Raw genomic sequence first — 14,647 nt, forward strand, 5'->3', positions numbered from 1 at the left:
CATATTTCATTTTTGTCCTGGCCATTTCTCCTAAACTATATTGTTCACAAGGCGACACATCCGACTCGCGGAGTTCTAGTGATAATTATGTCACCAAGAACCTGATGTCAACAAGTACCTGTTGTCCAATTATACACTTACATCCAGATGTTCAATGTTACTTTTTAAATACCACAATGGTGCTTTTGCTCAGAGGTGAGTTGCAATGGCAATGTGTCACTATTGGCAACAATTTCTCTAAATAAAATCACTAAAGCAAGACGTTGGATTTTAACCGAAATTCAGAGAAAAGATCCTTATGTGGCCCAGTACAAAAAGTTATATACATTTTGTAAATGGTCCCAGTTTGATGCATACATATGTAGATCATAAGAACTGAAATAGACTTTTAGAAAGTAATCTTTAAAATTTTGTCCAAAATTGCTTTGCTCAGCGCCTGTATTATATAACTTGAAACTTGTTTATTTAATTTAATGCCTTTTATGATAATAAATGTACCCTATGGCGTTGAACACAGTAATATTAAGTAATATAAAATCAACAACAATACAATAAAACAAACGATGTTTATTCTGATGACATATATAATTATGCTATATTTAACAACTAAAATGCAATTCTGTGAAATAAAAATAATATATTATATTGTAACTATAAAACATAAAAAAATCTAAAATATTGTATCAGAAAACTCAAAATGAAATACTTGGTGTTCTCCCTACCACAAAACGAAAATGTTGAAATACACAAATTTACAATTTCATAACTATACTGCATAAAACAATATGGAATAGTGCAAATCAAAACCATAAAGGCCCTCCCTCCGGTGGTCCCCAACAAATATTATAATTAAAAACAATGCCACTGACGTCAAATTTGGGTCACTTTTATATAATTATACTTATACTGTGAAACAGAAGTGATTTATTTGGCTAAATGGTCCCGTCCCCGGTGATAGCTTAGTTTATTATAAACTTACATGTTCTATATAGTGCAATTCTCTTTTTGTGAGAGCTTAAATATTTGGCATGTAGCATTGCGTAGCGGTCGATCATGTACGCTTTTCTTTTTAATTTTGCAGTTTATGTCATAATTCACACGTCCAGTGTGTCTTCATCTGTTTATTTAAATGAAATGAGCCGCGTCATGACAAAACAAACATAATGGGTTTGCGACCAGCATGGATCCAGACCAGCCTGCGCATCCGCGCATCAAGATCCATGCTGTTCGCTTACAAACCCTATAACAAGTAGAGAAACTGTTAGCGAACAGCATGGATCCTGATCAGACTGCGCGGATGCGCAGGCTGGTCTTTATCCATGCTGGTCGCAAACCCATTATGTTTGTTTTGTCATGACGCGGCTCATTTCATTTAAATAAACAGATGAAGCTCAATTTTTAATTATTAGGCAAATAATACCTACGTAACTTGAGGCTGCTCTTATATTAATTATATATACCTACATATCAGGTATAGTGTTTTATAGACGCGATGCATTATACTGTTTGATACTATACAAATTGCCTCATTCTAGATACGCGTCTGTTTGTATCGTTTTTAAAAAGATCGTTGAATATTATTAGTTATGCTTCATATAACAGAGGGCACAAAAATGGCGACCTGTGTTAGTCCGTTAGTTGGAGCGGTTGATCAAGGAACGAGCAGCTCCAGATTTTTGGTATTTCTTTTCTTTTTTATTATTGTTAAGATCCCTGTTTTGTTATGTTCATTTGTATTGTGTTTTTAAAAAAAGTAGTCATTGATGTAAAAAGTATGTCAATATGGCACGCTTATATAAAAGCAACAATACATTTCATGTACATTGTACAATTATATTGCAGGTATTGTATATAATTGGTCTGTTAATTAACAGTCGAAAAATACACGCTAATTTAATTTTGTAATAATCATAAAGGGCTTATTTTAAGAGCTTTATTTTGTTTTAAGAGAAGTTTAAAATCATTAAAAAAAGTTTACATGGCTGAAAATATGTACACACGGTATAAGTATGTCACTGAGGTTCATAAGATCTAGGTTAAATTAAGATGCAATTCAGTAAATTCACGTTTATCTTAAAGTCTGCATATCGACGTTTAAAAAGACAAATACTAAATGGCTGGCAATATTTTATTGACTAGAGGGCCTTTAAGCCTTAAAAATGCTTTTTTTCAAAAAGCTTTTTCATCTTTGTTGGACCCTGTTACAGTTTCCAAAAATTAAACAACAACAACATAACTTTTCATTTAGCTGGGCCATCTTAAATTGTGTCTTTGACATTTTTGGCAATAAGTACAGTTATAATGATTTAGTATTTTGTATAGAAGTCAAAATATTACGTCTCTTGAATCACAAATTATTTCACATTCAGCGCTATTTTCTTCAGATGATAATCAGTCTCCATGTTCTAAAGCCATTTTTACAACATTTTAAAACATTTGTAAATTTACCTAATCTTACCAGTAGTGCATAATGTTTTACCATTTTGATTTATATTTTATTAGATATTTTCGAGCAAAGATTCAAAGGTTGTAACATATCACCAGGTTGAAGTACAACGGAAATGTCCACACGAAGGGTAACTATGAAAAATGATGCCTTTCGTCAGTTATATACATGAACAAAGTGTTTTGAAATTTAAAAAAAAAGTGTTGTTAAGAAAATCGTAATATAAAATGCATTTTTATTTCATAAAATTCATTGTTCTTGCACTGTAAATTCTCGCTATTGTTCAATTATATACGTATTTTGTCAGTAGCTAAATCTGTGCTCACACATGTGATGTTTAAGGTGGGTGGAGCAAGATCCTGTAGAGATATTAGAATCAGTGAAGACATGTATTGCTAAAGCTGTAGACAATCTGAAGGCTCTAAACATCAGCCACACTGATATCAAATGTAAGTATAGATATAATAGCATACATCAGTTATCATAACAAACATACTTGAACGTATTATCAATATCTGACTCAGTCTCCAGATCTAATTCTATCAGATCTAAAAGTTACTGGCAAAGAATATGTCACAAATAAGAATTGTTAAACACCCAGAGGTAGCATCGAGTAAGATCTACATCACATGATGTAAGCTGGCCTATGTCCGTCGTGAAAATAGTTCAACCTCGGTTGGCTCGAACTACCGATCTCTCGAACAGATTTGCACAGGCCCTCCGAGTTCGAGATAACGAAGTTCGACTGTAAGTTATTTTTTGTATATATCGGTAATCACAATAGATGATTTTAATCGTTTGAACGTTTCTTGTTTTTTTTAGGTATCGGAATAACATCACAAAGGGAGACGACTATTGTCTGGGACAAGTTCACTGGACAGCCGTTATACAATGCTATAGGTATTATGTCATTACAAAAGTTAAACCAATGAAACTACAACAATATTAAGAGTGATATTTTAAGTTGTAAGTAAAACTTAATCATGCCAAAAATAAAACTTTGTCACATAGATTCTAACAATTGGTGGCATTCATTTGTTTTCCGATAAATTTAAATGAAAGCCCTTTTTTTGAGAACTAAACCATGCGCTACAAGTCATGTCAGTAGACTCCTTCCTATGTTTCGTAACCATTAATGGCAACAGTGTGGATTGTGGAAGTGTAGAGTCTCACCAATAGTGAGATTCTGAACCTATGAATAGGAATCGGATGCTCTATACCTACACATGACACCACATTTCCTTCATTTAGAACTATTTCACCCGAATAATCATCTGAATAGTAAATCGAATCTAATGTCGCTGAAGATTTAAAGTCAAAACTGTTTTACTATAATATTAAATTGTAGTTTCCGAATTCAATAAATTATCAATTATAAAATTACAAGATCAAACAGAATATAATTTATGTGACAATGCTAGAAACTGGGAAACAAGTAAATAGATACAATAACATAATTTTAGTTTGGTCAGATATGAGAACAGGTGTTACTATAGAGAATCTCATCGCCAAGACAACAGAGAAAAGCCAGGACTATACCAGAGTATGTCATTCCCCACGTATATCAATCATCTTGTTGTAGTAGTATAATTAACTTGGTATCATATCAATTTACTGCAATATGCCATACTTCTAATGACCCGTTATTAAATCTTTAGTACTTAGTCTAGCATATTAATTTAGTTTCTTTAGTTCCTTTTCTCAAATATTGTTTTGCATTTTGATAAAAAAAGCTTCAATACCCTCTATATTCCTCTAGATACTGCAGCTAATTCCAAACTGCACATCTTCTTGCCCATTAAGCTTTGAAATTTATGTTCCTGAAAATACTTGTAACAAGATCGCTATTTTATTTTCTATCAGCAATTTTGCGGCGCTCCGCTTTCGAGCGACTTCAGTGCTATACATTTAAATTGGTTGCTAGACAACTGTCCAGCTGTTGTCAAGGCGATTGATGAAGGAAGATGTTTGTTTGGAAATGTAGACTCATGGTTACTCTGGGTACGTTTATATATTTGTACTCTGATTCTTGTTTGTAATTTGATACTAATTGTTTCTCACTATTCTTTCTTCATCTTCAGTCATTTCAGTCGATAAAAATGTTTGAAATGCTTACACATAGATGCATATTTTTAACATGAGAATTTTTATTCCAAAATTTATATGGCTTTACAACCATGTTGTCTGTGACGTTTGGTGGATTAAGCTAGTCCTCCCTCGAACGTTCAATCATTTTTGTTGCATGTTCATTCTTAATGTATTGTACGGCGATCATTGTTCGGTGCCCTACTGGTTGCTTTACGGTGTTCGGTGCCCTACTGGTTGCTTTACGGTGTTCGGTGCTCTACTGGTTGCTTTACGGTGTTCCTGCACCCCGTATACGGTGCCCTCCCTTATGTATACATTGTTTTTCTTAGAAGTTTTAGTTCAGCAATTTCAGAGCATTTGGGTCATTATTTTTTCAGAATTTGACAGGAGGAAAGGACGGTGGCAAACATATCACAGATGTTTCATTTGCCAGTAAAACACTTCTGCTGAATATACACGAGCTGAAATGGGATGATCATCTGTGTCAGTGAGTAACTACTTGTTTAGTTCAATAATGTCTATATATAACAATATATTAAAACATTTGAAATTCAGTACAAAGTGATACATTAAACGAAAATTTAAATGGTTGAACAATATGGGAATTTGGGCGTTACAGAAATTCAAGAGGGGTCATGAGTAAATTTTGATCGACATAATATGATCTAGTGAAACAGTACATTGAAATTAAAGTATATTTCTCCTAAATCAGGTTCTTTGGTGTAGATAAAAATATTTTACCGGAAGTGAGAAGTTCTGCTGAAGTATATGGACACATATATGATGGTCCTTTGACAGGCGTGCCGGTATCGGGGGTGAGGTTATTTTGTTGTTTTTAATGTTTTTGAGCAAATTTAATTGTAATGTATTCCAAACTTGCGAATAATTTCATGACATGCGCATAGCGTTTAATGATTATGCCACATATTTAAAACACTGGATTGGCAAAATACCCCTGTTTGTTGATGATCTTGAATGAATATAACTAAAGTACCAATGTATAACTGACAATCTTGAATTGATATATAGCTATAATTCTACAAACTGCCTTTAAATAAATTCACTCTATTAACAATAGTTCGGTTTGAACATCACTCCTTTAATATTTCTTTATAATAATTTTGTACATGTATCACCCGCCAAAATAGTATTTGCAGACTTCAACCATATTTCCATTTTTGAATACATTGTCTTGAAGTAATACACCTATAATAATGAATATTTACCAGATTTTTCTTCCAGATACTAGGAGATCAACAGGCGGCAATGGTGGGACATTCGCATTTCAAACCTGGCCAAACGAAGATAACGTAAATGTTTAGTTAAATTTGACTTTCGTTAAGTCTTTTAAACATAAAAGAAATAAAGATAATCGATGTGCTTTACATGTAAAGACTTTGATGATTGAGTTATAGTAAATAAGAAGATGTACTATAAAGACTAAAAGAATGCCAACTTTTCAAGAAAATACACCAGACACATATGAATTGTTTGTGTATCTTTTAACAAGCATAAATATTTCACAATTCTTGAAATTATTAGTATTACAGAGACTCAAATTAGGAAATTTATCATAATTATTGAATATTTTAAATATCAATATTTAAACTTTTACCTAGTTTCAATTTATATACAATGTATAAGACATTTTTCTAAGATGCGGTATAATTTGTCTGACGTTCTGTTTTTACACATTTCAGATATGGCACAGCATTGTGTCTGTCTATGAACATTGGACAACAGGTTTAAATGATCATATTACAAAAATATTTTATCTACAAATCATAGAAGTAATATAGACCCTTTATTATCTCTTCTTATTCAAGATACTCGTACCTTTGAGTAAATATTTTAACTACAATTTTACAATACACAACCCATATATACATATTATTTATATTCTTCGTAAGACAAATGGTCCTATATCCTTCCGTTATAAAAATTAGTAAACATTTTTTAATAATGACTTGGAATGCTTCTGGAAAAACGTACGTATATTCTAGGCAATTTTATCTAAAAGTGGATTATTGACATGTGTGGCTTATCAGTTAGGACCAAACAAGCCGGCTGTGTATGCTTTTGAGGTAAGATGCCAAAAACATTAGTCATTCGATCTTCAATTTTCTTTATCTTTTATGGAAATGTTATATTATTCATTCACGCCCGATTTCTAATATTTTTTTGTTCCATTCGTCGTGTCTTAAATATTATAGGCACACCCCTGTAACACCGCACTTTGGAGTCAAACGCACTTTGGGGTCCGACCCCAAAGTGCGTTAAACTTCGCACCGCACTTTGGGGTCAAACGCACTTTGGGGTCAAAATCGAAAAATTGACCCCAAAATGCGTTAATATGCTACATTTCAACGCACTTTGGGTTCCAGAGGTCTAAAGGTGTAATCTGAGTTTTGCTTAAATACTGAATACTGACTTATTTTCGATCTGCGACATTGAAATATTTGAGGTGGAGTTCAAGATGGCGGTCAATACTTTGATGATGCTTAAGTGATAAAAGTTTCATTAATTTTACCACTTGAAATATACAAAAATTGTGTTCATATAACAAAATAACGGTGGCATAAAAGTGACATTTGCATTTTTTATTTAAGTTTTGCATACATATTTTTATTCAAGTTTTGCATCGATCCCCCGAGGGTTAAAAATAACATTTTAAAGGCCCATTATGCTTTTATTTGTTTTTCTTAAAAGCTTTTTTATTTTGATGTTCTTTTATATTACTAGTATCAAAAAAATACACATTAGCCAATTACCTAATCCATCTTTTTCATCTGTTGCTTTTTGAAAACGATGCGTACAGTTATAGTGAATAAGTATTTTATTTGGCAGTCAAATACTACATTGTTTTGACAACTTTTATTACAAATAATTTCACATTTATCGCTACTTTATTAGGGTAACAAACATCTTACATTTCTCTGATACCATTATTTTAACATTATAAAATTCATGTTTGCTCTTTCTAAAGAATTCCCATTAAAAAGCCTCTGGCGAACGGTTGTTACGGAGCTTACAAAAACCCTTAAGTTTGTTGATAAGCTTAATAATATATTTGTAAAAATCACTATTTATAGTCTGATCTAAAAACTTGATGTTTCACCAGAACCTTGCAATAGAGTATATTTATAGTTCTTTGGAAAAAAATATTAACTGCATTTTATTTCATTCTCAACATATTTAAAGTGGGGCTCAACATGGCACCAAAAGTTATCAAGTAAATGACTGACAGAACGGGATATTTTTCGCAGCATCTTTTAACTTTAGGAATACACAATTTCTGTACTAGAGTTTTTTGAACGGTGGCATAAAAGTGACATTTGCAACTTTTTTTGTTTTTGATTTTCAAACACTTCGCCATCGGTAAATTACAGTACCCCATTTGCAAACGCCATTTGCAAATACCAACATTTTCATTTTTGGAGGTATCAAAATGATAACAACACTTTTTAGTATATATATACATGTACATTTATATACATGTGTATATATATATATATATATATATATATATATATATATATATATATATATATATATATATATATATATATATATATATATATATATATATATATATATTTTCTAAATCAGTGGAATATAAGGACCCTTTTAGATGTTTTATTGTGCATTATTGTAATACACCAGTCATTTGTAACCACCTCCCTTGACCCCGGGGGAGTTCGGGTTAAAATAGAATCGTGTTTTAATGTCTGCACTGTTCCGGGACATAAGGCAGGAATGTTATTATCTGGATATCCCCCGTAGAGCAAAGATTTTACCAGTGGTCGGCTTGGTTTAAAGTCAGTGCCCCCCCGCTATTCTCAGGGGTTGAGTGGTGCATATTCATGGAATAATAACTGATCACCAATCAACAGCCCTTTCCAAATAGACACTTATATGATAATATATAATAATAAAAAAAAAAAAACAATAATTATATAAAATACATATTAAAGCCGCATCTACACCTTGTCAAGTTTCTTATGTGTCACATTTAGCTAAATAAATGGGTATTTTAACATATTATCATGCAAATTTTTTACTGAAATGTCTAAATAAGATTATCCAGAATTTATACCTTTGTCTATGCTAAGACTATCATATTTCTGTAAAATGTGTAAATAACAAACGGGAAAATGATGCATTTAGCTAAAAACAATGGAGTTAATGAAGGGTGTACATTCTTTTAAAATAAATGGAAAAGTTGAGAAAAACATATTTTAAGCTGAATAATTGATACAAATTCTTTATTTGGTGATTTATTTAGTGAAAGTTCTTAACTTACTAATCAAGACCATTTAAATCCCTATTGATTCAGGGGACATGTTTTGTGTCTATTTAATACCTTGATTTTTGTTTACCATTGTTTACCATATTTAAAACATAATGAACATAAATTTACTCTGACCCCAAAGTGCGGTCGTTTGCCTGATGTAAAAAAACGCATATGTACCTGTTTAACGCACTTTGGGGTCGAAATTGAACCCCAAAGTGCGTAACGCACTCTGGGGTTGGACCCCAAAGTGCGTTTGACCCCAAAGTGCGGTGTTACACACCCCATCTAATGCATATAAAAAAATCGTCTCAAATGATTTTTTTTTTTTTGCATTTTAAAACATTTCTAATCTGATTAAAGTTATGTATTTGGTTTATTTGGACAGGGTGCAAGTCTTACTGCAGGTTCGTGTATTAGATGGTTGAGGGATAATGTTGGAATCATACAGTCAGCGGAGGAGATAGGTAAACTATATACTTATACCTATGTGATACAGAATAAAACCGTACAATTATAATTTTAGCTCTACTTTAAGAAGTAAAATGTGCAGTTATTGTCATGACCCTCTCGCCGGCGTCGGTGCCGCCAACAACGGCGTTGCTAAACCTTTTCGTTATGGCCCTATTCTCAGAAACGGTAAAAGCTATTCACTTCAAACTTGATTTACATGTGTAGTATTATTATTTGTTTCAGCTCAGTTATTTCTACCGTGAATTGGTTACATTTGTTTGTTTAAAATGAATTTTTATAGGGAGATCATCTTTCAAGCCATTTAAGCTTAATAATTTCCCTGTTGATTTAGATTTTTTTGTCAAAACCGATTACAGGTATTTACTTCAAACTTAAAAGATTGTTAACTATCTAGAAAAGGTAAGTCTGCTAGAATCATGCAGTAAAGTGGAGATTGCAGGTATTGATAATCCAAACTATGTTGTCTACAAATATATAAAATTTGATTCTTCTAGAGGAGTTGGCGATGAAGGTAGATGGTTCGCATGGATGTTACTTCGTTCCGGCGTTTTCTGGTCTATATTGTCCTTATTTTCAAAATGATGCCCGAGGGTAACTACTTATATTGTCTTATTCCTTCGATTATATTCGTGCATGCAGACATTGTACTTTCATAAAAATTAAATTGCAGTACGCTTTGTTTTGTTTCAACAAGGTATCTTTCGTATTTCGATCGTTAATGTTAATTTGAAACACACTATCTTATTTTTTCTCAGTTGTTTCTCAACCATTATATTAGGTAGTATCTTGTCAAGTTGTAGTTCATGATAGTATTAAAATTTCAGAATTATCTGTGGCATTAGTCAACATACAACAAAAGAACATATTGCCCGTGCCGCACTGGAGGCAATTTGCTTTCAGACAAAAGAGGTAAATGTTATCATTTTCGTTCATTTGTTAACATAGGTAGAATTGTCTCTTTCTATATACACTGTACTCATAATTATATTCCATATGAGCATATATTGATATCAATCTAGTTTTATTCATGTATTTGCAAATCCAATATATTTTTTCTCAGTTGCTTTTTAAAAACATATACACTTACATTACAAAACATACATTTGATATTTGATGTTCAAATCTTATTTTGTTGTTCATTTATATCTTCAGCATTTCTACTCTGGTTATGTGAAATCAATATGTAACTACTGACGGATTAATGGATACATGTAAATCCATATTTATAACTGTTGTTTCGGTTAACAAACAGCGGTCTGTGGTTCGATTTGAGTAATAATTAGACGAAAAGCTGAAATACAATTAAAAGGCGACAAAAATTATAAGCTCTGCCCCTGCTTTTCCAAAATTAACGGTATAGGCGATCTCAATACTTTATTTTGTCAATATAAATTGTCGTTTAAATCTAACCATAAATCTGCTATTATATAAAGTGATTAGCATTTGTCGCTGGTATAGAGCCAGGTCAGCCTGACGTTACGCAGTTTAACCAGGCTCTATACTGTTTGTAGATCCCTTAAACTTTGAATGAACTGTTTGTTCCAAATTTAAAGCATAGTAACTCAATTACACAGATTCAGCAGATTAAGGGTTGAGACTGATGACTAGGTTGTTACAGGTTGTGGATGCAGCCAATGCTGACATTGGTATGGATATGCAGTGTGTACAGGTAGATGGAGGTATGACAGCCAACAATCTTCTCATGAAACTATTAGCTGATATAATCGGAACAACTGTTGGTAGGTGCCCTCAGTGATAATATCTTATAAAATGGAAGTATCTTATCAATTTATTTAGTTCCAAACAGAATATATATCAAAGTGAACAAATTATGAACACAAAATTTGGCATTCTTTTCCAGTAGTCTAAATTGATTCCTCATTTTGCTAACGGGTTGTTACTCTTCAATTCATAAAAGAACGTGTCTGTGCTCTAATAAAATTCAGAATTTGGGGTTATATTGTCTAATTTTTAAACAACTTTTATTGTGGGTTTTTCATTTCAGAACGTCCAACAATGCAAGAGGCGACAGCACTTGGCGTTGCTATGGCAGCAGGATATGCTATTGGGATATGGGATCTAGACGTTGACAACCGTAATGATAAAATAGATGTTTTCAAACCTACAATCTCAGAAAAGGAACGCGCGAAGAAATTTAAGAGGTGGAATGAGGCAGTGAGCCACTCTATGCATTGGATACACTCTGACGAACAAGATGGTGTGATATCAAAATTCCCTTTCAATTCTTAAAACTATTGATTGTCTATCTTTTATTTTGAATATATAATGGATTAAGCTTAAAAAATAATTTGAAAATAGTTGAAGTATTGTCTTTGATCTTTAAGATATCTAAACCTATAGAGACATGGTAACGAAGTTGTAAAATAAGTGATATGAAATAAATATTAAAACAATATTACTTTTCGGCAACACACATAATTTAGAAATGTGTATAATTATGAACCCGAAGAAGCTGTAAGATGAAATATATTTGTATTGGTATTGTCTTGCTATTAAAATGAGACTGGTTGATTTTTAAAGAATTCATTACTTTTGAGCTGAATTTATATTCCTTGTTTCAGAATGAGGCTTGAAGACGTTTTAAATACTTGAAATTGGGAGTATACTTGTACAAATAGTATACCAGGATAATAAACATGTAATTTGAAGAGCATATTTCAGACTTTTAAGAGGCAAGTGATGTGAAGCCTATCTATTATATAGACATGATGTATGACTGGTATATCAACAGTGAATATAATGATTATAAAAACATATTTTTAAGAAACACAATTCTTATATGTTTACATTTATGTAATGTAAGACATATATTGAGATAAAGTAGTACGTACTATATTGTGTCAGATATTTGGACATAATCTGTCTATAAACAATACAACATGTACCTTCATTTACTATGACAGGTGCTGAAATTAACATATATAATATAACATACATGTAATATATAATTCGTTTAATAAGGAAACAAAATATTAAGTGTGCAAAGCATTTTTGTTTCTCAGTTCAATCATTTCCAAATTGATAGAAGTAGCGATGGGTTTCAGTAAAAAGCAAAAAAGGAAAAAAAAATAAAAGAAAAAACAAACAAACAAAAAACAAACAAACAAAAACAAATTATAATAAAAATTGCATCAGATAATATAACTTACAAATATGTCTTTAGCGGGAGTGCGGTATTTCTTATTAAATTTCAAAAGTTGGTACAAACGATAATTTAAGTCTATACGAAATATTTTTTTAATACAAAGTACTTTAAGAAAATATCCACAAGCAATGACGATCTCATTAAGGTTAAGAGGCATTCAGCTCCTAATCAAACGTGCGTCAATAGTATTCTTGATATTGATTACTTAATATTGATCATCTAAATTGCCTAGAAAAATCACAATCATTTGTTCCAATCAGATATTATCTACAACAACACCATTGCTTATTGTAAAATCTTATCATTATATCGTAAACTATTGACATTTACATTACTCTGTCTGCGTAGGTGAAAATCTCACAGTTTGTATATAAATATCTTAATATGGTATGAATTTGTAGTGTTTTATGGTTCCTGAATGAACAGAACAAACTGGCACATGTAAATACATATGTTTATTTCTTATCTTTCTAAATGTGTGTCTTCTTTAAAAAATGCATTATCAGATTTATTTAAGTTAAATAAAGAAATACACTAATTTACACAGTAATGAATGTAAAGTATCTACCATTATTCAGTTTTGATAAGTATACGTAAGTATAGACAGGAAAGTTTTGAATATATCTTTCTACCGTAGACCATTTGTTTTCATCATGATTTCTGGTAAATTTCTGGGCTATTCGCCGTCCCTTTCATCAGTTTTTGTCGATGTGCTATACCATTACTAAGCACCGATTATCTTTTATATCAACTATACGTCTTGTTACATAAATACTGTATTAAAATAAATCATATCAATTTCATACAAGAATTTACAATTAATGTAATTTAATTATAATCATTATTATCAATATCATTATTGTTATCTGTCCATAAACGAGAAGGAAAAGCAACACTCATTTTGTAGCACCAATGAAAAACAACTATGACAATAAATTGTACTAAGTTGTGCATAACTGTCACTGAGACCCACTGATTGCAAAGGACCTGTAGCTAGGATATAGAACTTTAGCCGGTGCTAGGGGGCTTGGCCGGTAGTTTGCACATAACAGTACCGTCCGTGAACAGACTCAATCAAACCGAGCCTTCAACATTTTACAATTTTGCCGTGTTGGGCTTTCTTTAGGGATTTTTCTCTATTTTGTGAAGAAAATAACTTTTGCAGCTTTGCTATATTGCTATATACATTATTTGATTTGCATGAATCCATGTAAAAAGAATATGCATTTTTCTCAAGAATTATACATATGTTCTGTAAGATATATAGTATATACATAAAAGAACATAATAATAAAATGGCATATTCAAATGCAAGACGTGATCCACAGGAGATGACCAATTTTCAAGCAATAATATGATAATAAATAATAATAAATACCACATTTATATAGCGCCCTTTTCATTAAAATGTTCAAAGGCGCTTGATGTCACATACGGAATGCCATAGGTTTGTTAGATAACAATTACACATGTTTCAACTGTTTTAGACCCCATGGGATTTTTCTTCCATTATTTTAATGGGTAGACATTTTGTAATGACAATCGACACGAAAGCAGTATATATCTATTATCATTCTTTCGAGCGTTTACTACATACAAGGGGTGTTCTAAAATTATGTCAGTTTTGCCTTATATTATGAAAATTGTGGTGATCGAATGAACATAAATCTAACTCGAGTCAATAAGGAGTCACCCAGTTCATTCAATCAGAGATGTTATTTTACCAATCCTTAAGGACATAATGGTTGTGTTTGTGGTATTTTCATTTTTTTCTATTTGATCTGTTTTCTACAATCTATTAATTGGATAGTTCCATTATTTTTAATTGAATAATGATTTATCTCCCTTAGGATATGTTGCCTGATTTGTATATCTTTCACATCTGTGATACGCAGGCTACATAACCTCTGATCCGCTACCAAAATTCAATTTTATTTTGTTTCGTCCATTTTTTTCACGTTAAGGACACACGCATACTTAAACCTTGGGGTCATTGACCACTTTTCATGGAATGACATGAACTTGTCACATAGTAAGCTCCATGATCACCGCCGTATGAAAACATCTCCGGATGTTTTAAAATTCCAAATGACACAATAACGTGAATAAGCCGGTGATTTGGGGATATGTCATGGACCGTTGGCATTTACCACTTCCGTCCATGACTTATTTGTGGAACATC

General features: G+C 31.9%; 1 protein-coding gene across 1 annotated transcript; it reads left to right on the plus strand.

Moving 5' to 3' along the window:
* Positions 1-1,561: 1,561 nt before the first annotated feature.
* LOC132757033 (glycerol kinase-like) lies at positions 1,562-12,546 on the plus strand. The gene is made up of 17 exons (XM_060748216.1): positions 1,562-1,679; positions 2,503-2,576; positions 2,789-2,895; positions 3,269-3,346; positions 3,910-3,989; positions 4,310-4,447; positions 4,912-5,021; positions 5,247-5,349; positions 5,777-5,844; positions 6,235-6,277; positions 6,538-6,618; positions 9,214-9,292; positions 9,794-9,890; positions 10,124-10,208; positions 10,918-11,038; positions 11,305-11,517; positions 11,882-12,546. Exons 1-17 carry the CDS (start codon positions 1,587-1,589, stop codon positions 11,884-11,886), a joined length of 1,575 nt encoding a protein of 524 aa, XP_060604199.1. The 5' UTR covers positions 1,562-1,586; the 3' UTR covers positions 11,887-12,546.
* The last annotated feature ends 2,101 nt before the right edge of the window (positions 12,547-14,647 follow it).

Source organism: Ruditapes philippinarum, unplaced genomic scaffold (assembly GCF_026571515.1).
Source record: "Ruditapes philippinarum isolate M1 unplaced genomic scaffold, ASM2657151v2 ctg114_1_1_1_1, whole genome shotgun sequence".
NCBI classification, from domain to species: Eukaryota; Metazoa; Mollusca; class Bivalvia; order Venerida; family Veneridae; genus Ruditapes; species Ruditapes philippinarum.

Coding starts and splice junctions, on each gene's coding strand:
- LOC132757033 (XM_060748216.1), top strand. CDS start 1,587: ATGCTTCATATAACAGAGGGCACAAAAATGGCGACCTGTGTTAGTCCG. Junction 2,577..2,788: donor CGGAAATGTCCACACGAAGG/GTAACTATGAAA, acceptor GTGATGTTTAAG/GTGGGTGGAGCAAGATCCTG. Junction 3,347..3,909: donor GCCGTTATACAATGCTATAG/GTATTATGTCAT, acceptor ACATAATTTTAG/TTTGGTCAGATATGAGAACA.